General features: G+C 36.2%; 1 protein-coding gene across 3 annotated transcripts in view; it reads right to left on the reverse strand.

Moving 5' to 3' along the window:
* The window catches only part of KANSL1 (KAT8 regulatory NSL complex subunit 1), a 103,953-nt gene that overhangs the window by 26,860 nt on the left and 53,503 nt on the right, over nt 1-23,590 (reverse strand). For all 3 annotated transcript variants that reach the window (XM_080923683.1, XM_080923684.1, XM_080923682.1), the window contains exon 3: nt 6,634-6,775. In XM_080923683.1, the coding sequence (XP_080779809.1) occupies nt 6,634-6,775 (142 nt within the window). The remainder of the gene's footprint in view (nt 1-6,633; nt 6,776-23,590) is intronic.

Consider the following 23,590-nt stretch of genomic DNA (forward strand, 5'->3'; position numbering starts at 1 on the left):
TCCTAAGAGAGGACAGTAACTCATGAGAAACATTTACCTCTGAAGAAATAGGATTCCACACTAAATTAATACCGAAAATCTTTATTGTTCAAAAATCATATGCTCAGTACACACACACACACAAAAAATACAGTTCAGTGGTGTAGTTAGTCTGTGTTTAGTGTGAGAGTCTCTAATTTCAATATCTAGTACATGAAAAAGTCCATTATAAAACCAAGGAACAGATATTTGAAAACATTACCATAAATGTATGTATACACAATAGCTTTCAATTTAATAAAAAGTAGCACACCTTAATGAAAAGTTTCTCCATTTAAAAGAAACTTCAATTTGAATTTGGTGCCTCATACATCACAGCATTGAGGAAGATAAGGAAAGAGAAGGGTCACAGATTCAAAGTCACTTTTCTGGCCTATAATATAACTGCTTCAAAAAACAAAACCTTGAAAATATTTTCTTTCTTAATTCATAAGCATAAAATAAACCTCCTAAGCCTTACCATTAAAATCAAAACCCTTTTGCCAAAAGTAAAGTTCTTGAGCATTGTTTTTAAATTTTTTCTATCTAAATGGACACGATGGTAATTGGTTATGTCGGAACGTGAAAGGAGCAGAAAAAACCATTAGGAATTCCAGTTCAAGGCTAATTTGGGATATATGAGACCCAACTCAGAAAACAAGCAAACAAAATTCTCATGAGGCCGAAGTATTTGGAGTAGTTGATTAATGGTTAAATCAAGACAAGGCTTAGAAACACAGATTATGCTGGTTCTAAAATCATAATTCTCCTCCTACGTCAGTCTTCAGAGGGTTGGGATTAAAGGTATGCACCCATCTAGGTTAAGTTCTGCTTTGAAAGACTGTCTAGTATCACAGACCCACTCCACTGTATCACTCTTGAGAAGCTCAAGCTTCCCTACTCAAATTAAGGCAAACCAGAATCTACTACAAATCAAACTCTCAAGAACCAGGTAGATGGCTTTACAGTTTGAAAATGCATCTTCCTTCCACCTTTTTATTAAAATTGGTGTGTGTGTGTGTGTGTGTGTGTTTATGCACAGCCGAGGATGGCCTCAAATGAGACAGATTTTGTGCTTCAGCCTCTTTAAGTACTAAAATTACAAGTCACCATGTGTGGCTTAGTTAGCTCTTTTTGTATCTGGGTTTCAATACTCTTAATTTTTTTCTTTTTCTAGTAAGACAGTTTCACTATGTAGCCCTGGCTGTCTCGGAACTCACTCTGCAGACCAAACTGACCTCAAACTCAAAAGATCAGCCCTGCCTTTCTGTGCCTGGGATTAAAGTAAATTTTCAATACATATGTTCCAATAATAACGATAACAAAAACAACAACAAAAGAATGCTTTAAGAAGAAAATATTTGAAGGTTGTTTAAATTTATCTGTCTGCTATCAACCTCTAACCAGAGATATTTTCTGAAGCACAGATGAGCATACATACATGAACTTCTACACTGTTGCTGTTACATCTCGTATCTTAGCTTCACTAAAAAATATTTCATCTGAAAGCTATCTTAGTACTTCTCTATGGAACCTTAAGTAAATCTTTGATTTAAAACACATTGCTTTTCCTTTTCTAAGACAAAGAAGCATCGTATAAAAAGGGAGAGGGAGCCAACTCTCTAACCCAGAAAAATTCAAACAATAAGGTAAGTGTGCATGAGACCCTGAGTGCAATACAAACAGTAACTGGGGCTGCACTCGGGAGGCAGAAGCAATAGAAGCCCAGGTCCTCCTTGGCCAGACTGTTCCCAAAACAAAAATGAGACCATAGTACATGAAAGAGTCGGAAGCTACACTAGAGGTTGTACTTTTGTTAGAGAACAACAAAAACTTACTTCCAAAAGGAATTTTTGAGACTATAAAGTACATTAAGTCTTAGAAGGTAACAGCTAACTTTTGGTGTTTGAACCCTGGAACTCTCTGGGGGTAGGGGAGTAGAGAGGGGGGAAACAAACAATAACAAAAGCAGTTCTCAAATGATTCCTCTTTTGGAAAAGATTACTTTTAAAACTTGTAGTAATTTTATTTTTTTATGTATTTTTATTTTATGTTTATGGTGGGGTGTTTTGTTTGAATTTATGTCTATGCACCACTTGAATACAATGCCTTTGGAAAGTATCTGATGTCTTGAGACTGGAGCTATAGATAGTTGTGGGCTTCAATGTGGGTGCTGGAAATCAAAATCTATGAAGAGTAGTCAATGCTTAATTGCTGAGTGTCTCTCCAGCAGAAAGGTAACTCCAAGCATGTGGAAGGCAGAGGCATGAGGATCTCTGCAAATCTGGGGGCTGTCTGGTCTATAGAATGAGTTCCAGGACGGGCAGGGCTACACAGACAACTCTAAGAGAGAGGGGAGGAGAGGGAACAAGAGAGAGAAGGAGGTAACATCAACATATAGCGAGGTAAATCAGGAGTGGTGATGCACATCTCTATGATCCCAGTGACTACAGAGACAGGCAGGGGCAGAGAAGAGAATTACAAACTTGAGGACAACCTGGGGTACACAGCCGAGTTCTAGGCTAAAGTGTGCTACATAAGTGAAAGACCATCTAAAAACCTAAACACCCAACACAGTACCACTAAAAGCCAAATATTACAGCAGACAACTTTAACTTGAGTATTTGAGAGGCAGAGGCAGGAGGATTATTTAAGGTATTTCAAAATAGGATCTTTTGTTACTTCAAAATAGGATCTTTTGCAGATGAAATCAAGTGAAGACACACCCTTTGGTGTGGACTGTAAATACAACATTCTGTGTATATTTTTAGTTATTTAATTTTTAATTGTTTGTGCATGGTATGTATTACTGTAAGAATAGGACAAATTTCTGGAGTAGACTATCCCCTACAAGCTTTACATGATTCTGAGAGTCAGACGTAGGATACCAGGCATATATGGCAAGTGCCTTTACTCTGAGTCACCTCCAGTCCCAAACAGCTATATTTTACTAGAAAAATTTGAATATAGAAAGTTAGTCATGTGAAGACAGGCAATGAGTGACGCAGCTACAGCCAAAGAAAGCCAAGACGGGCAGCAATAACCATAAGTTAGGAAAGGGCAAGAAATGGCTTTTCTACAGCCTCAGACAGAGAATAGAGAATGGTCGGGTGAATACTTTGACATCCCAATTTCTATCCTCCAGAACTTTGCTCTTTGAGAGACTTGGATACATTTCACAGTACCCACATTAACTGTCTTTAATCTGACACCCTCACACAGACATGCATATAATATACATGAAATAAAAAGAGTACTTGCTACTCTTGTGTAGGTCCTGGGTTTGGTTGCAAGTGTTCACATGATAAGCTCATCAACAGGCACAACCCTAGTTGCAAAGGGTTGTCTACTGATCTCTGTAGGCATTAGGCACACAATAAGGTGTACACACACGAACACAAGCTAAACAGGTATATGCTTAAAGTAATAAACATAAATCTAAAAGAACTAGTAAGCTATTAAGTACAAAGTTGGGAAAAATGGTACACACCTGTAATTTCAGCACTTTGTATGTGAAAGTGTAAGGATCAAAAGTTCAAGGCCAGCATAAGCTACTTATTTACAAACAGCAAAAGCAGACAAAATTAGCGGTTTTTAATCAGGTAAAAATGTTTTATAACAGTATTCCTCATGACATCATTTAAACAGAAGGATTTTTTTTGAAAAATGCTCTAAAAAGAACGACATTAAAGTATGTGATTACTAAAGTACATAAAATATCTAATAAAAATTGGGTTCTTTATTTGTTTCTGCCCTATGTATAGCATCACCAGATGGTGGCATGTGTTCCCAGCCTCATCTCATTGGGAGGCATATCCAGGAACAGCACAGAGAAGCTGAATAAGTATGTAACAATCAACCACAACAAAGTGATAGCTAACGTCAAAAATATATTTTTAAAGATAGGGAAATATGCAAGATATACACACAAGATGGCAATGTATAAGACATTGGCATGTGCCTACAAGAAAAAAGTAGCGCATAAATAACATGTATCTCAAAACCTTGTACTGGACTAACTTTTGATTTGGGAGTGAAAGGGGTTGCTGACACCATTCTAAACACACTTTTCTTCTATATGCTTTCCAAAAGTTTCCTAAAAGTAAAAAATTACTTCAAAAAGAATCATCAATCCTAAGCCTTAGGATTAGATATGTCAAGCTTAAATTTTATTTCTACTTTATTTATTTACATGTGTGTGCATGCCTATAGGCTCACAGGAGTCAGTTATCTCCTTCTACCAAGCAGCTCCTGAAGACCCAATTCAGGTCATCATGCTTGGCAGCAGCAAGCACCTTCACCCACTGAATTACCTCACCAGACCCATACTAACACTTAAAAACTCATCATGCAGGGTGGAAAGATGGCTCAGTGGTTAAGTGCACTTAATGCTCTTGCAGATATCGAGGCTATATTCCCAGCATGAGTATTTGTAATTTGCAGTTTAAGGTTATTTGAAGCCCTCTTAGGCATACTTTTGGTTCACATACATACATGTGGGCAAAACACTCACGTACATGTAATACAAACATGCTCTGATGTATGCAAAATAAATATAGTAATAAAAATGAATATATTACTAGACTTAGTTGTTACTAAGAAACTCTCATTCTCAAATATAAATTAGTTGTGAAAAGCCCCAAGGAGACACTGAAAGGGCATCCCTGACACAAGATAGGCACAGCTAATTGCCTCTTTTTGTTCCCACACCACTTGACATCCATGAAATTCATTAAAATTTTTCCTTTGTGAAGACCACTTAAGGAAACTCAAATGTTAATTAACTCTAGTTAATTTTTTACAAGATTTATTTATTGTATGGTGTGAGTACACTGTTGCTGTCTTCAGACACACCATAAGAGGGCTACGGATCCCATTGTAGATGGTTATGATCCACCATGTGGTTGCTGGGAATTGAACTCAGGACCTCTGGAAGAGTAGTCAGTGCTCTTATCCTCACTAAGCCATCTCTCTGGCCCTCTAATTATTTTTTAAAAACTACATAGAAACAAATTATTTAAAAAGGAACACTATAAGCTATGTTTCTGATGAACTTTTAAAGAGCAGAGAAACTGAGACCAAGTGCCAAAACCCACACCTAAAAATTAATAAAACAAAATAGAAAATCAGGCGTAGTGTTGCAGTCTTCCAATCCTAGAGATAGGGATAGGCAGTCTCTAGGGCTCTGGTGTGCTTAGCCAGTTCCAGGACAATTGGCAGTGATTTTATCAAAAGAAAAAAGATGGACAGCATCTGAGGAACTTGCCTATAGTGTTGCTCTAGCTTATACGTGTGAAGCCATGTACATACACACACATTTTAAATGACTAGGTAAGAGGAGACTGTACAGCTTTTTTTTAAAACAGCTGTGAACTGCAAAGTAGGTGCTAGAAAATGAAACCAGATCCTCTGGAAGAGCAGTTAGGGCTCTTAAATCACTAAGCCATCTCTCTAGCTCCCTGTGTATAACTTTTGTCAACTGTCCCCCTTTTTTGTTTAAAAACTACAGAATAACAAAATTTTGGAAAGTAATGCTTTCACATTGTAATACTTTTCTTAAGGCCAGGCCTTGAACTCAGAGCAATCCACCTGCCTCCACCTCCTAAACACATTGATTATAACTATGAACGATCTCATGTCTGCCTTTCAGAGGCACTGAAGGTGAAATACATGGCATTTTAAAAAACACTAGGCTTATCTAAAAGTCATGCAGCTCAACCACAACTAATTTTTAAAGATCTGTTCTATTAATGTGTGCATGTGTATGCCACTTGTAGAAATAATCTTAGAGGCCAAAGGGCATCAAACTTAAGAGATATAGTGACAGGCAGTTGTGAAGTAAACATGAATGCTAGGAAAGAATTAAGTTCCTCAAAATGAGCAGACAGCACTCTTAACTACTGAGCCATTTCTTCAGTCTGCATCTTGAGTTTTGAATGTTTACAAAAGACTTGAGACAATTTTGCTGGTTAGGGTGCTTGCCACCAAAACTGTTGAGCTAAGTTGGGTCTCTAGAGTCCCCAATCACAAACTATTTATAAAACATGTTTGCAAGAACGTTAAGTATCATGAAAGTAGATTTTTTTCCTTCTCTAGTATATTCCACCAAAGACCACTGTATGTAGAAAGTAAGCTCCCAGCAGTTTAAGGGTTTGCTTCCTATGTGTAATTTTCAAGTCAAATTAAAAGAGAACCAAAAAAAAAAAAAAAAAGACCTTTCTTCAAAAATGATTTTCCAAAAAGAAAAAATGCTCAATGTCACTATCAAGTTAATTATGTCTGTTTCTGATAATCTTTTAATTGAAAATTTTCTTCAAGGAAGAGAAGCTTAGCAATAATAGACAATCTCTAATGAAATAAGCAACAAAACCTGTTATTTTTTTAATAGGGCCCAGATACCATTTTTTTTCTAAATATATAGCAACTGAGGACTGTAGTCTCCTGTTCCTGTGCTGCACTAGCTCTGTCAGGCTCTCTCTCACACTACACTGCCATACTGAGCCATCAAACCATTTATCTTGACACAGAGTTTTTTGAAGACTGGGAAAGAGTGGGAGGAAGGGAATAATGGTAGCTTTTAAACTGACCAGAATATACCAAAAATGTATTCTTTACCTTATTAGCACGTATCTGTTTGTAAATATCTGTCTGCTGACGAATTCGATATTCCAAGTCAGAAACATGGGCCTGAAGCCAGTTCCAGCGGCTGACAATAGCTGCTCGATCTGCAGCCCATCTCCATTCAGACCTGCGTTTCCTACAAAGAAAGAAACTGAGTGAAATCCAAGAGCAAAACTAGCATCTGTACCACATGGGGAGGGGAACAGTGTGGGTAGGTTCTATACAGATGGACTATCATGTAAAGACAGACAAAAAGACAAAGTACACAATCTACGGGAGATGTTGGGTTAAAGCACTTCATTCAATTTCCTTCAGAAGATGCCTAACTAGAGGTGATAACTGTACCTGACATCAACGACAATTTTCTTCTAAAAGTGTGTTAGATTCTCAGAAGATAAACCGTATTTTTTTGTTAAAATAATATTGTAACAACCCCCTTGTTTGTCCACCCGTCTGTCCGTCATCATTTATTCTTACCTATTTTGATAAGAGGGTCTCACTATGTCCTGGAACGCAGAGAGCTACCTGCCTCTGATTCTCTACTTTTGGGATTAAAGATATATACTGTCCTAACTATAATATATGTATATATATTATATATATAAATCCTAGAAGCATTAAGGATGACTACAACCATGGTAATTCAACAGTTTTTGAAAAAAGAACCAACTATAGAACTTTACAGCAGAGTAGAAACCTTCGTTTTCTTAGCAATAACTTAGTATTAATACAAGTTAATACTATAGAATTTTTATAGATAAAAATCAGAAAGTCATAAACTATAAATTACAGAATACATTCTTTTGTACTTTGATTCTCAAATACAGCTAAGAATATTTGTTTCTAATCTCAATTAAATTTGGGTTTTTGTTATTGCTGCTACTGCTGCTGCTTAGAGGCAGGGCCTCATGTATCTCAGGCTGGCCTTGTTATTATATAGCTAAAAATGACCGTGAATTTCTCATCCTCCATTTCTCCAGTGCAAAATTATAGGTATGTGCTACATTGTCTACTTCTTTATTTTTGGGGAAAGGGGTGCAATTTAAATTTTATTATTTTATGTGTATGGATGTTTGCCTGCATGTATGTCTAGACATAGTGTGCATGCCTGGTGCTCTTGGAGGGCAGCAGAGGGAGTTGAATCCCCACCATGTGGGTGTTGGGAATCAAAACCAGGTCCTTTGAAGATCAGCCTGTGTTCTTAATCACAGTGCCACCACTCTAGCACCTCTCAACTAATTTTAATTTAAAGCTGAGAACAGAAATTCAGAAAAGTATGATATTAACATGAATAACTATATATATATCTATATATCATGACATATATAAACTGGTAATAGTTAAAGTAGTACAAGATGAATGGAAGACCAACAAACCGTGATAAAGACTCAAAGTTTATATATAACTGGTGTATGGATTGTCACCACCTTCTCTGGACAAAATTAAAACCACTTCCTTAGAAGGATTACCATAAGACTGAGGGCTGGCTAGCCTACAGATTGAGCTCCTGTCTTTAAAACTCAAGAATTCTTTTTAAAAAAAGACCAAATAGCTATCAGACACAACAAATATTGTTTAATACTACCATAATAGAAATATTAAATGCCTATTTCATATTGCTGGTATCTGTAACACTGGTAAAACCACTTTTGAGTAATTTGGCTAGGTTAAAAAAAAAAAAAAAAAAAAAAAAAGCCATGCCCAATTACACTTCCGAAAATATACTTTTATAGGTGCACAAGGAAACAAATTCATTATATAATCTATTTCTGCTTTTAAAAAGGCAAATAAATTATAGTTTATGCCTTAAAAGATGTTCCTACAGTAAAAAAATAAAATTAACTAGAGCTCTATGTATCAACATGACTTCATCTCAGGAGACAATGCTAAGAGGAAAATTCACATAATGTAAAAATTAAGTGTAAATGATAGTAAATGACAGTGCAGGTAAACACAGTGTTCATAGGAAAACATGAAAATTAAAAAACAAACAAGGAGGGTTTACTACCTCCATAGGCTTCAGCCTCATGCAGTACACAGAGTTACAAACAGAAAACACACACCTAAACATAAAATAATAAAAATAAAAACAACAGTTCTGTATTGTATTTCTCTTCTTTGAGCTAGGAGAGAAAAGCCTCTTAATCTCAATAAATCAACAATGACTATGCCAGAAGGACTTTAAGGTGGTATTTCTGCTTTTTTAAAATCGAATTTCAATCCTATTTCCAGTTCTTTCCTTATAATTCAACAAAGACTCTATTAAGAAATTCAAAGTAAGATGACTTTATAACAAACTACAGATAACAGAGCTATATTGAATGAGAATAGTTGGCAGGAAAGTTATTTCAAAGAGTTATATACTACTTCCAAGAATGCAAGAAAAAGAACTTGAAATACTTAAATTCTGAAATCTTTAGATTCAAAACCAAAAGAAAAAAGTAAGTAAAACTAAGGCCGTCCCAGAGCACACAGAGAATACAGCTGCCGGAATTTCAATAAGAGATTTACTAATAAGCAGAAGAGCAAATTCCCAGTCACTAACTCCAGGGGGGAGCAAACAAGCAAACAAAAATAAAACAACTAAAAATCAGCCAGGTCAATTCAAGGACACCATGGTGTACTCAGTGAGTCCCAGGGCAGGCAGAGCTATACTGAGACACGTCTCCAAACAGAAGGGGGTGGGAGAAGCAGTGCAAAATCAAGAGCAGAGATAATATAATGTTCAAACAATGTTCTTACTTTTTCCTTTTTATAATCTTGGATATGTAAATTGACCTTTGGAAATAACAGCAATATCTGCCTCATAGTTATGTTATTCATAAAATGATGAAATCCACCTATCAACACAGTGTGTATTTTAGATAAGAACATGCAATGACTATAACCTTGGGTTTCAATTCCCTTAATCCTTGGGCTCTATAATCATTTAAAAGTTCCACCTTAAATAGTAAAAACTTAGCTACAACTTCAGTAACATTAACCACGCCCCCCAAATTTATAGGTTGAGGACCAAGGCATGGGTGCAGAGGAAAGAACCAACGTGTCTAGTGTAAAGTAACCTTCAAACTTAGAATACAAGTCAGAGAAAAGAAAACCCTTTTGATAAAAATTTCTCTTAGCTTATTATTCTCTTTTGTCCTTCTACAAGGTCATAGCTTACTAGAAGTTTGTAGCCATAGAAAAGCTGTTTCATAGGTGTTTTTACACTGCTAATATATCTGTCTCCAGGTATAATTCAACATTTAATGTTTGTTCATTTTACCAGATGTCCTCCGGTGTTAAAATGAGATCTGTCTATGTATATTGGCAAGTTAGAAAGTTAACACACAGGCTGGAGAGATGGCTCAGCGATTAGGAGCACTGACTGCTCTCCCAGAGGTTCTGAGTTCAATTCCCAGCAACCACATGGTGATTCACAACCATCTGTAACGGGATCTGATGTTCTCTTCTGGTGTGTCTAAAGACAGTAACAGTGTGCTCATATACATAAAATAAATAAATCTTAAAATATTTTGGTTAGGTAGTCTAGAGCCAAGATATTGGGGAGTGTATACAAGAAAAAAATTTTGCTTGTTATATTGAAAAAACCAAATTACCACCACCATCACCAATAACCCAACCCTGCCACCTGCTCAGTTTGAAAGAAATGCTGCTATAAACAACAATTTCTTCTAGGGAACATAAATTTATCAAAATAAATGAACAAAAATGTTCCCACATAAAAAATCCAACTAAGAATAATCTGACATAGAATGTAGCATGTTCTTGTCTATCTATATACATCACATGTGTGCCTGATGCCCAGGAAAGCCAGAGAGGGTGTCAGATTCCTTGGAACTGAAGTTGTGAGCTGTCACTGGGTGCTGGGAATTGCACCTAGATGGTCTGTAAAAGTGGCCAGTGCTTTTAACTGCAGAGCCATCTTCTCCAGGCCTACACTCTAAACTCCTACAGAAAAAGAAAAGATCTCAAACTTAGATTTCATTTACATAGTTTCAGTTATTTCCTTGTATTTGAGTGTTCATTGGCCTCCATTAATGTTAGTATTATCTCAAATGACTGCAAGTACTTTAGCAGGTTTTTTAGGGAGCGGAATGGGGGTAGATGCTCTAACTGCATCATTCAAACTGGCTTCAATTTTGTGACAATTCTCCTGTCTCAGTTTCCCAACTAGAAATTATTACAAAGACAAGGTATTCCACCACTGTATCTGCAAAGCTCTTGATGACTACAATAAAGCAGCAGCTGATGCCTTCAAATCTGAGCAGAATCTATGGTTTGAAAACCATTCCTTTTCTGAACGATTGACTCACTTTTATCTTATCTACTGAAATAGTATGAATTAGCAACTGTTACAAGGTCTAACTTTAAGTCTGTTAAGTTTGCTAAAACAGGATCTCTGAGGCAAGGTTTCCTAAATGATGATCAAGAAGACATTTTTAAAAATAATGAAGCAGACAACAGTCAACTGCAGGACTCTTTGACATATACAATACCAACAATTCAGTAAATGGAGAGTGAGAATAAACCTAAGGAAGGATACAGGGATTTCTGTAGGAGGCTAAAAGTTGATTTAAGCAATCACGTTCAATCCTCATGATCAAATGGGGAAAAAAAAAAAAAAATCACTGCTCTAAACTAAATACAAAAATATTTCTAGATTGTTTCTTGACCATATGCTCTAAGGATATTTACCCATTTCCCACTTCCAAGGTTAAACTACTCTTTCTACTCATTACATAGACTATCATTGGTGACCATATGCTCTAAGGATATTTACCCATTTCCCACTTCCAAGGTTAAACTACTCTTTCTACTCATTACATAGACTATCATTGGTTTTCAACCTTCCCAATGTTCTGACTCTTGCTACTTCATAACTGTAATTTTATCACTGTTATGAATTATAATGTAAATATCTCATGCAAAATTACCTGGTATGTGGACCCCCAAAGGGGTTGCAACCTACAGGTTGAAAACTACTGATGTAGACAGTAAGGGTTGCAAGAAAGGACTGCTGCAGAAATTTTTTTTTTTTTTAATTTATGTGAGTACACTGTCACTGTCTTCAGACACACCAGAAGAGGGCATCAGATCCCATTACAGGTGGTTATGACCACCATATGATTGTTGGGAATTGAACTCAGGACCTCTGGAAGAGCAGTCAGTGCTCCTAACCACTAAACCATCTCTCCAGCCCCTGGTTTCATTATTTTAATACCAGCAAATGTCTAGTACCCGCCTTAATATTTTTACAAAATTTTCTTTGTTCTGATTACTATGTTATAAACATTACATGAGTTTTTCATTGTTGAATAATTACAACATCTAAGGCAGTGGAGATTATGAGGCACCAAAAGATTAAGTTTTTTTTTCCCCAAAGGTGGAATTACAAAATAATTTTAGTAATTTCTGTCCTGGAATGATAACGCCTAAAATATCCTGGCTTCTATATCACCACAACACGTTTAGACATGGGGGCTGGTGGGGAGATGGGCTGAAGTGATGTCAAGGCTTTGACTCCAGGGGCACCAGGTAAACAAGTGATGTACAAACATTCAAGTACTTGCTCATTCACATAAAATACGTCTTTTATAGAAGCAAATGTAGCCAGAGAGATGACTCAGTGATTAATACTGGCTGCTCTTCCAGAGGACCTGGATTCAACTCTCGGCACCACATGGCAACTTACAACTGTCTGTATTACCAGTTACAGGAGATCAAAACCCTCACACAGATATACATTACTGAGTACTAGGGATAAAGAAAAACCCTGTGTGTGTGGGGGGGGGGCTGGGGAGGGGACAGGGAGGACAAGGAAACATGACCCTTAAAACAAAAGAATGAAAGAAAGAAGAGGAAAAGAGGCTTGGGGAAATAGTTCAGTTAGTCAAGCACCTGCCTGAGGGTCTGGGCTCCATCTCTAGTACAGTGTTGATGAGCACTGAGCTCCAACACTGAGAGCAGAACTGCCCAGCCAAGGCTGAGACACCCTGTGTCTCAAAAAAGATTTTTCTGTTCTTTTTTTGTAAACCTTGTTTAATTCCTAATAGTTCCCCCACCACTACTTACTACTTCATTTACCCTATACACCACATTCTGAATGTTTGTATCCCTGTAGTGTTATCATACTTTCTTCTACTTTTAATATACTGACAGTTTGTTCTAGAGATTTGATTATTGGTTTCAGAGTGGCAAGAATACTTTGTAGATGAGGCTATGTATTTAAAAGTTAAATGTCTTTTACTGTGATATTAGGGCTCATCATTAGGTTAAGGTGCAAATTTATCCAGTATAAGGCCTTTACCCTTTAAAGAGTCCAAGGTGCATGATAGTGTGTGCATAAGACACTTTCTGGATCTGATGGGAATGAATCCACTATCACATATACACAAGTGTATATATAATACAGCAAAGAACAAGGGCGGAATGCTGGTCTTTTATTACACTGTGTAATGAAGTAAGTGTAGTAGGAAAAGAGTGTGCCTTCAACCAAACAATCCACTCTTCCTTAAGAATACACGTTATATACATATATATATACACACACACATATAAAACATAGGCAGAATAAAAATGCATAAAATATGTATTTAAAATTACAATACTGAAATAAAGGCTAGAGGAAATAGGTGAAACATAACAGATCATATATTGATAATTATTGACTCTTCTGAAAGTCAAACTGTCTCTTTTCTACATGTGTAAACCTACAAATGTTTATAAAGCTAGAACATAATTATACTCAGCTGGGATTTTTTCTTTATTTTTAAAATTAGAATACTGTTTAAAGATGATGTCAGACTTCAGAGAGAAGAGAGTGGTGGTGCCCATCCATATATGAACACTTGGAAGGAATCAGGAGGACTTTCATAAATTTGAGATCAGCCAGGGCTACATACATAGCAAGTACAAAGCCAAATAATTACAAAAACAAAACATTGTTTCAAAACAACAGGTGAGATACTTCATGCACCTATACGCAGCTGTGCACACTCACCATGCATGCACTGTAAATGAAAATGTAAAGAATCAGAACTGATTTTCTGGCAGTTCTCTTGATGGATTGGACTTTCAAATGTTGAGGTTTAAACACAATTTCCTAATGTCTTCTTGCTGTATTCTCACTTCTTACTGTTACTTACCTTGTTACTCTTAGTCATTACTGTTATCATATATTTACTTAAGTGTGTGTTAGGCCAGGAACGGTAATTTAATGCCTATAATCACAATACCCAGGAGGGGGGGGGGGGCAGACAAGTGAAATCTGAGTTTCTGGCTATGCAATAAAAATGTGTCTTGAAGACACTGTAGCCCACAATTAGATGATGGTTCTTTTACTTTTTTTATCCTCAATTGTAAACTTTAAGGAATAATTTTTCTTTTTACATCTCTGGATAGTCTAATATTTGAAACTACAAACATGATGAATAAATCTGCTATACAAGCCAAAGTGCTAGAGATTACAGCCATAGGGCACACTGCAAACCATGCATAATTCTTTATATAAAATAAATTATAACTAAAAAAAAATCATGGGTTTAAAACAACACATTTATGTACTTAAAATTTCAAAATTGTTATAGTGGTGCTATTTCTCCATTATAAAATCAGCAGCAGTTAAAGACATAGCACAGTTGTGATGATCAAACCAGAGGACCCTGTTTCAGACCCCCAACACCAAGTACTCATGTACAAGCTGGGCATGGTAGTAAGCATTTATAATCCTAGCACTGGGGAATGGAACTCACTGGCTCGTGAGTTCAGTCATCAGAAAGAAAACCTACTTCAAAAAATAAGGTAGAGACAGTCTGGATGGTCCATGCCGCTCATCCCAGCACTCAAATAGGTTTACTGAGGCCTCTAAGTCCAAGGATAGCCTGGTCACTAATGAATTACAGGCCAGTCAGAGCTACAAAGTGAGACCTTATCTCCCAAAACCCAAGTAAGCAAACACTAAATGAAAGGTAAATAGAAGATCCCCAATAGTGACCCATGCCCTCTACACACCTGCACACTCATACCCATTATGAACAAGTACAAATAAAATGCATGTCCCTAAAACAGGCATTCCATTAGAACATGATGAATAGTCGACTGAACTGACTGATTATATTTTTAAAAATTTAAAATAAATTAGCTTCTACTCAATTAAAACATAACATGTAGGTGATCAGGCAAGCCAGGAATAAGTTTACTAGGATTACATAGTATACCAGGTAAAACCAATGAGAATCATGGTGAACTGTCAAGAAGAACATGACACCCTGAACCATCTAACCACTTAATTTCACACAAGCCATCCTAAGTACCTCTGAAAAAAATGAGAAGTTCAAGCTGCCAGCCTGATCTACAGTGTAAAAGAATTCTGGCTGGCTGAGGAGCTTAAAGCAGAGAAGGATTATTACTAGTCTTAAGCAATAGTGATCTCTTGTAATAGAGTTTGGGATGGCTTTCAATAAATGAGGTATGCATGCACATATATAGAAGTCAGAGAATAACATTTCTCTTTTTACTACAGGATCCAGGGAACATAGGTTACCTTACTGAGTTTGAGGTCAGTCTGGTCTACACAGCAAGTTCAAGGGCCAGCTAGGGTTCCATGATTCTGTCTTCAAATAAAATAAAACAGACCTGGGCTTGGTGGTGCACACCTTTAAGCTCTGCACACAGGAAGCAAAGGTAGGTGGATCTCTTGAGTTTGAGGCCAGCATGATCTACAAATCAAGTTCCAGGAAATGAGATAGACAGACAGATATCCGCCTAAATAGATCTTCAAGCTGTGAAGACTGCACACCAAGTGTTTTACCTCTTGAACCATTTTACCATCCCAAGGTTCATTTTTTTTCTAAAACTTTTATTCCATGTATGATTATTGTACTTCAGGCATATTCCATTTGACCCAAATTCAATCTTCACAAAGAAAGACATAAATACACTTTGGTTCTCTTTATTTTGAAAAACATGAAATGACATGCATTCATCAAAACTGTAATATAGGTGACACACGATTGGACAGTAGAGAGTGGGGTGGAGACAAAGTTTTGGTAAGGTAGGAGAGGAAATGCTAGGAGAGCAACATAGAGGCAGATGTAGATGTTTCTCTCGGATGATCTCTACATGATGATTTGACTTATCTAGGTGGGTAAATTATATCATATCAAGTGGATCAGAGTATTTTGGTGGGCTCTTTGATGTGGCAACTTAATTAAGATCAAAAGAGGGTCTAGTGGCGGGACACACAAAGCCCAAGACAGAGTTGGGATGTGTGTGCAGCCATTTCAAACTGGATCAGCTCAAGAAAGTAGCTGCTTTCTTTCCATACTTAAGAGCAGTGGGTCTCAAACCTCTTTGGGACCTGAACTACCCAAAGGTCACACCTAAGACCATCAGATAAACAGATACTTACATATTACAATTCATAACAGTAGCAAGATTACAGTTCTGAAGTAGCAACAAAAATAATTTTATGGCTGGGGCATCATCATCACTGCCTTAAGAGTAATAGCTATAGTCCTAAAACAGCATACATAACATAACAGTCAGTCTCCCTTTAAATCTCTGACTTTACCTTCAATTTCCCTTACTGGCTTGCAAGCTTGCTGAGAATACTACATACAGGATCTATCTCTAACATTTTGGCACCTGCTGTTTCTTTTGCCAGAAACATCTTTCCTGTGTCTCCATGGTTAATTGCTCATTTTTATACAAACAGTATGTTCACATTTAGGCTCGAGCCATTTTACTTAATCACATTACCTTTGTTCCTATCCTCTGTATCTCTATCTCCCTTTTCTGCTTTACTTTTCATTAAAGTGTTTATCGTAACATATGACTATTAACTTATTATCTTGACAAATCCTCCCACAAGAAAATAAGGGGCAATATTTACATGCTGTTTTCTCAGCAAATAAAACAATGTCTGGCCTTCAAAAATAAGCACTCAGTAGTTATTTGTTGAACTAACAAGTAAAGAATAACGATTCTTTAGAATGACATAACTGAGAACTAATGAGGCACTAAATTTGTTCAGAGGCTCGGAATTCTCTACTAGAAACACTCATGGCCCAGGTTGAGCTTCTATTTTTGGGAATTTCATTATCTATTTCTCAAGGCTCTAATATAGCAACTAAGTACACATATGTTTTTATTCTACTATCAATAATTATATAGGTAGATTTTTAAATAAAAAATACTTAAATGGGCCAGGTAATGATGGCACATCCTCAGGAGGCAGTCAGGGCTACACAAAGAAACCCTGTCTCAACAGTCAGCCCAACAACCAAAACTTAAACAGGTATTCATACCACAAAATATGGTAGCTTCTTTATAACAAATATAAAATTAGTTAGCTAAGAAATATTATGTATGAAAAGTCCTCATTGACCACAAAGATAACTTAGAAAGCATTACTTATCTCAATCAAGCAATTTTGTCTCATGAAAATGAAAGCACTCCTACTAAAAGCAAGTATCTTTAAAAAAAAAAAAAATCGATTTATCTACAGAGTTCACCAAGTGCCGATACCTTGGTCTCTGGTCACAAACAACTTCATTTCCTAAGACTGGCTCCTAATTCAACAGACCCAATTCTTGTGGTTGAAAATGAAGGTCAGCAGAAGGGTGATCCCTGGTACCACAAGTCACAACCCTTTATTTTTATTTACATAGGCTTTACTATGTATTTCTGGTATGCCTGAAATGTACAATGTGGGCCAGGCTAGCCTCCAAATGCTAGGATTAAGGCTTGCACCACCATGATGGGCCTAACTCCTCTTGTATGAATGCTCTAAATGATTAGAAAAAGATAATTTAAAGAAAAAAGTGGGCCACTGACATGGCTTCAACAGTACAAGTACTTTGTTGGCAAGCTAGAAAATCTGAGCTTGAGTCCCAGAACCCACGTGGTAAAATGGAAGAACACATTCCCACAGCTGTCCTCTGACCTTTATATATGTTCCAAGGCAGTCAGTCACCTATCTTTTTAAAGTTAAAAAGATCAAAACATCTCCCAAAGGAAAAAAAACCAAACAATAAACCTGGACATAGAAACACACATCTATAAACCTAGCACTTGGGAAGAGTTTGAGGTTAGCCAGAAATACACAACCAAAGCTCTGACTGGAAAAAGAACAATAACAACAAAGTAGCTAAAATGGTGATTTCAATGCTTCAGTTCCATATGGTTGGTTGTCTTTAGTGATAAATCCTTGTTATCACTACTACCTGTTTAAGTTCGGTTCTCAAGTTTTTACAACTCCACAATGACTGACTGTGAGATGGCACAGTGGTTAAGAGCACTGGCTGCTCTTCTAGAGATCCAGAGTTCAACTCCCAGCAACCACATGGTGGGATATAAAAGGAATCTGATGCCTTCTTCTGGCACATGGGTGTACAAGCAGACAGAACACTCCATTATAAACTTTTTTTTAAAGAAAACTTTCTATTAGAAATGGAATTACCTCAATAAACATACATCTAGTCAGTGCATGCAAAAGGTCAGCTTCAGATTTAACAGTCTCATGCTAGAATATACGTAATATGAATTAGATTCTAAATAATATCAAGGAGTACTATCAGTAGCCTACTGGAACAAATAAAAAGGTGGCTAAAAATCTTGAAATACTTTAGTAAAATTTCTCAAGTTTATGAGTTTACTTGAATCTTCCATAGTCCTTTATGAAACAGTTGAGTACACTACCCTTGAGTATTTGCGTTGATAAAATAGGAAAAAGAAATGTCAAAATGTCTGGTTATATATTCTAAGAAAATGAATTATGATGCTAACAAAAGAGAACAAACAAAAATTTCAGTGGCCTTGTCTTAATTCTTAATTTAGTATTTTATGTGGGTAATGTGTGGGACAGTGTGTGTACACATGTGAAGGTCAGATGACAAATGACAACTGTCTGGTTCTCGATGCCATTGGTTTCAGGGACTGAACTCAGGTCATCAATATCTAACAGTGAACATCTTTACCTGAGTTAATTTGTAACTATTCTAGTCAGTCTACTTAGTGGACCTATTTAGAGATCAAGCAACATGACAGCACTATGGAAAAAAAATATATATATATATATGATTTAGTTATTTATTATTTACACAGTATTCTGCCTGCATGTATACCTATACTACAGAAAAGGGTTCAGAATTAGAAGCACTGGCTCAATTCCAGTTTCAGAGGATCCTAAACCACCAGGCATGCTTATCATGGACATTCTTGTAGGCAAAGCACTCATACATAAAATGAAAAAAAAAAAAATGAGACCAACCTTAGGCCAGTCAATAGATAGAATCTAACTAAAGGTAATACCAAATATTTTATTCTTAAATACATTCCAGTCATCTAATATGCATGCAAAAACTACCTACTCATGTCAATAAATTAGAAGATTTAGGTAAAAATCTTATCACAGTAATGTAGTCATTCTGTAGGACTAATAAAAGACCTTGGCTTAAAGCCAGATCCAGTAACAAATGTGCCTTTCTATCCTAAAGATACTTGAACAGCTACAGCAAAAAGTAATTTTGGGCAAGGTAACACAGCACTCTGGAGATATAAATAGAAGGATCATGAAGGCCAGTCAGTGCCACAGCGTATGAGATGTATGAAACAAAACAATTTTAATAATAACATTACCACACACATTCTTTCCCTGGCCTTGCATTTTTGAATTGTTATTCTAGAAGGTAGCAGCACTGTTAAAGAGTCAACTCTAGACTTGATGCTTTACTATTACTACACAACTAAATCTACCTTCAGCCAAGTAGATCTTTACATAGAAAATGTAAAATAATATCCAAGTTTTTGTCCTTTTCCCCTTCATCACATCAATGAGATTTTAAGATATGTAGATTTATACTATATGTAGCAGTTTATGATTAATTACCAAGGTTTAGTTAGTCACAACATAAACATTTAAGAAATGCTATAACGGGTACTGGGTTGGCCACTTTTCTTTCTTCTTCTACCTCCCAACAGTTCCACTATGCTCCAGCAAATAAATGACAATCTGAGATTCAGAAATTATTTGTCAAAGTTTGTTAAATTATCAGTTTGCTAAGCCAAAATTGAAGCTGAATCAAGTATATAGACCCCATCCCTTCACAGAATGGACTATTGTGAGCCAACTGTACTGAAAATGCCAAGACTTATCATTCTAGGGTTCTGTTCTAATCCAGGGCATTGTTCAAACCGACTACCTTAGCAACATTAATACATTAATTTAATCACTGAACAATCATAAATTACGACTGGAAGAAATTCTTAAGAACAAAGATGGTTCTTGATAAAAAAAAAGCATTACATTATTATTGTATTTTTAAAATGAGAGAGGTGTGCATGTGTTTGTGTGTGTTGCTATGTATTGAAGTCGAGAGATCATCCTGTCTCTGCCTTCCTAGTTGCTGGGATTAAAGGTATGCCCATCTCTAAGGAGATTAAAAAAATAGTCTCTATTATATAAGAATGAGTTACTTATTGCCAAAAGCCTGGTACTTTCATAGTTATCAGTTTATTAAATCTGCTGTTCTAAATTTATAAAAACTCAGTGATAACAAGGAAGTAACTTTCTTCTACAGCAGCTGATAACACTTGATTCTAAACAAGAATATGTTTACCTTTTAACTCCAAGTTAATAAAGCTCTTCTATTATTGAACAATGTCCCACCTTTTCTTCCACATCCATCTGAATGCTTAGATACTAAAACAAAAACAACTGGGTGTGGTAGCAATTCTACTATTCTCGAAGTTAAGGTAGTTGCTTCAAGTTCTAAGTCAGCCTAGGCTAACTAGTGACCCTGTTGAATGGTATAGAAAGAAAGAGGCTAAAAAAGGGAGGGGAAAGGGAGGAGGATAGAAAAAGAAGTAGAAATGTGGGGAGTGAGAAGAGGCCAGATAAGATTTATCTTTTATAGATACATTCTAAAATACTGAGTGAAATAGTAAGTTCTTTGGAATTGGCATTTGGATTATTTAGGCTGATGCTTGCAAGAACTAGGTCAAGCACACACAGGGATTCTAACATGGTTCTATTTATATGTTTGTTTTTTCTACCACAACACATCAAAGGGAATGGTAAGAGGTTGAAAAAAAAAATACCAGGAATCCACAGGTTTAACTTAAGACATTCTGAATCACAAGAAAGCAGTAAGTGGGGGAACTCACACATCCCCCAAAATTATATAGTACCTTTTTTTTTTTTTTTTTAAAGTTCTGCTGCTTTTCCAGACAGGATTTCTCTATGTGGCCTGGGCTGGCATCAAATCATGATTCTTCTAATGACTAGGATTTCAAATTCAACTGTCTTTAAACTAGTTACCCTCCACCACATTCTATGAGAGGTATTAATCAGTGCTAAAATTAAGAAGTGGAGCACACTGCAATCCTAATTTGGGAGAGGCAGAAGGATCATGGGTTCAGAGCCATCCTGAGCTACTTGATGAGTTTGAGGAGAGCTCAGGTTGCATAAGATAGTGCAAAATAAATAAAATTAAAACAAACAATAACTACAAGAAGAAGAGCCATTTTATGTTCTTTCTAGATTATAACCAGATATACTATTTACATAGTTGTATTACTATGTTACTGTTATATTTAAGAAAATAATCCATGGTAATCTTCATATAAATGATCTGAATTTTAAGATACAATTTTCTAATCTTTTGCTTTTATTTTAGCAGGTCTGGAGGATGGAACCTTAAAAAAAAAGGTGTGTGTGTGTGTGTGTGTGTGTGTGTGTGTGTGTGTATGTATGTATGTACCATGTGTGTGCCTGGTGCCTGCGAAAGACAGAAGAGAGCATCAGATCCCCTTGAACTGGAGTTATATAGACAGTTGTGAACCAGCATGTGATGTGGATGCTAAGAACCAAACCCCAGAACTCTGCAAAACTCCAAGAACTTTTAACCACTAAACCATTTTTCCAGCCCTTGGAACCCAATGTCTTATACATAGTAGCCAAGTGATCATATGAACATCTCTCTATTTTTCTACTAAAGTAAGTATATTCCCTTATAAATGTTGAGGACTGACATGAAAATAAAAAGGAACAATCTGACATTATTAATACTCACATTTGCCAGACTGGCTAGATGGTTCAGCAAGTAAAAGCACTTGTGCAAATTTGGAAAAAGAGAAGTCACTCCACAAAGCTTTTATGACCTCCACATATGATATGTATACACCCAACTCAAGAAATAGAAAATTAAAAAAAAAATTTCCTCAATGGTAACAGATACAACAAATACCAATTAGATTCCCTCATTTTTTCCTAGTGTCCTTCCCATTGCCCTCACTCCCAAAATTCTTCTGGACAAAACTTTAAGGCAGGATCTGTATAGGTCAGGCTGGCCTCCAATTCAAAATCCTCTAGCCTTTACAGGAAAGCACTATCATATTTGACTTTCCCTTCTTTTTCCTTTTTTCTTTTTTTTAAATTCACTAGCCCTCCTCTCCCTGCCACCAATAACCTCAAATAGTCAAAATATTACTTAGCAATAACTTTTCTTTCTTTTTTGGAAGTGGGTTTGAGACAGGGTTCTTTCTCGATGTAGTCCTGGCTGTTCTGAAACTCACTCTGCAGACTAGGCTGACCTTGATAGAACTCCAATGTGCTGGGATTAAGGCACGTGCCAATGCTACCCAGCTTACATTTAACTTCTTTCATTATCTGATCTGGCCTTTTCAGTGAAACCTTACAGCACTAATATAGCTAACACCAAATCTTTCATAGAAAAAAAAAAAAAGAAGACCAGATCAACACCCCCCCCCCCGTTTTAATGGAACTTTCACTTTCTTGTTTTAGAAAACTTTCCCAAGAAGCAACATATCCTTTGGTGAAAAGTACATATAAAAACTGACCAGGCTTCAGGCTGTAATTTATAACATAAATCAGTAACAAACACAAATACTGAGAATACGGTTCCCATATATGCAAATAAACACTTTCAGATCCATAAATCAAGAACACACAACTGGTTATATAGATGTTCATGTGACAAAAGTTCAAAGTACTAAGTCTGATACAAAGATGATATAATTCCTTCACGGTCTTGAGCAAGATCCCTTACATCAGAAGATCATAATAGTAACTCATCAACATAGACACACCTTAAATTAGCAGACAAAATAAATGTGAATACACAAATGAAAAGATACTCTAATTAGGAATTCTCTGATAAAAATTTATTAAACTTTAAATTTCACTTGACTGACTTAAGGCTTTTAATTCCAACATTCAAGGGGTAGATAGATCTCTGTGAGTTATCTACAGAAGGGCAGCCTGATCTACAGAGCCAGTTCCAGATGAGCCAAGGCTATAGAGAGAGACCTTATCTTGTAAAACTAAGACCACCACCACCAAAACAAAACAAAACCAACAAACAAAACACTACAAAAAATAATCCAACAACAACAAAAGAAAAAGAAAAAAGGAAAACCACTGAAGAGTATTTTTAATTGTAATTATAGTCTTAGGCTTTTAAAAAAATAAATGTATTCAAAGTCTTGCATTTTCATTGAGATCAGTGTCAATTCATTAATAAGCAAAGAAATGTAAAGAAAGTACTGCTTTATACAGTAGTCTCAAAACACAAAATACCAGAAATAACAAAGGACAGGAAACAGCTATTAGTAAATTAATACACTAGTCTTAATAGTCAAGTGACCATACAAATATACGACCCACTTTTTATTTCACGGCTTCTGCATCTACAGATTTAACATAAGATTTACAATATTCAGACAGGGCGCTGGAGGAAGGAGTCTTTCTCAATTCAGTTCACTAGCCCACTTGCATTCTTAATAAGATAAGACTGTTCCATAACTAACTTAAAAAACAGTACTTTCTCCAACTCTTTTTCTGGTGACTGGTGCAATTTTTACCTCACTTCACTTGTTTTACCGTAAACCCTTAACAAAACAGTCCTGAAAGTTTTTTTTAAAGACA

Source organism: Micromys minutus, assembly GCF_963924665.1.
Source record: "Micromys minutus genome assembly, chromosome: 10".
Taxonomy (NCBI): Eukaryota; Metazoa; Chordata; class Mammalia; order Rodentia; family Muridae; genus Micromys; species Micromys minutus.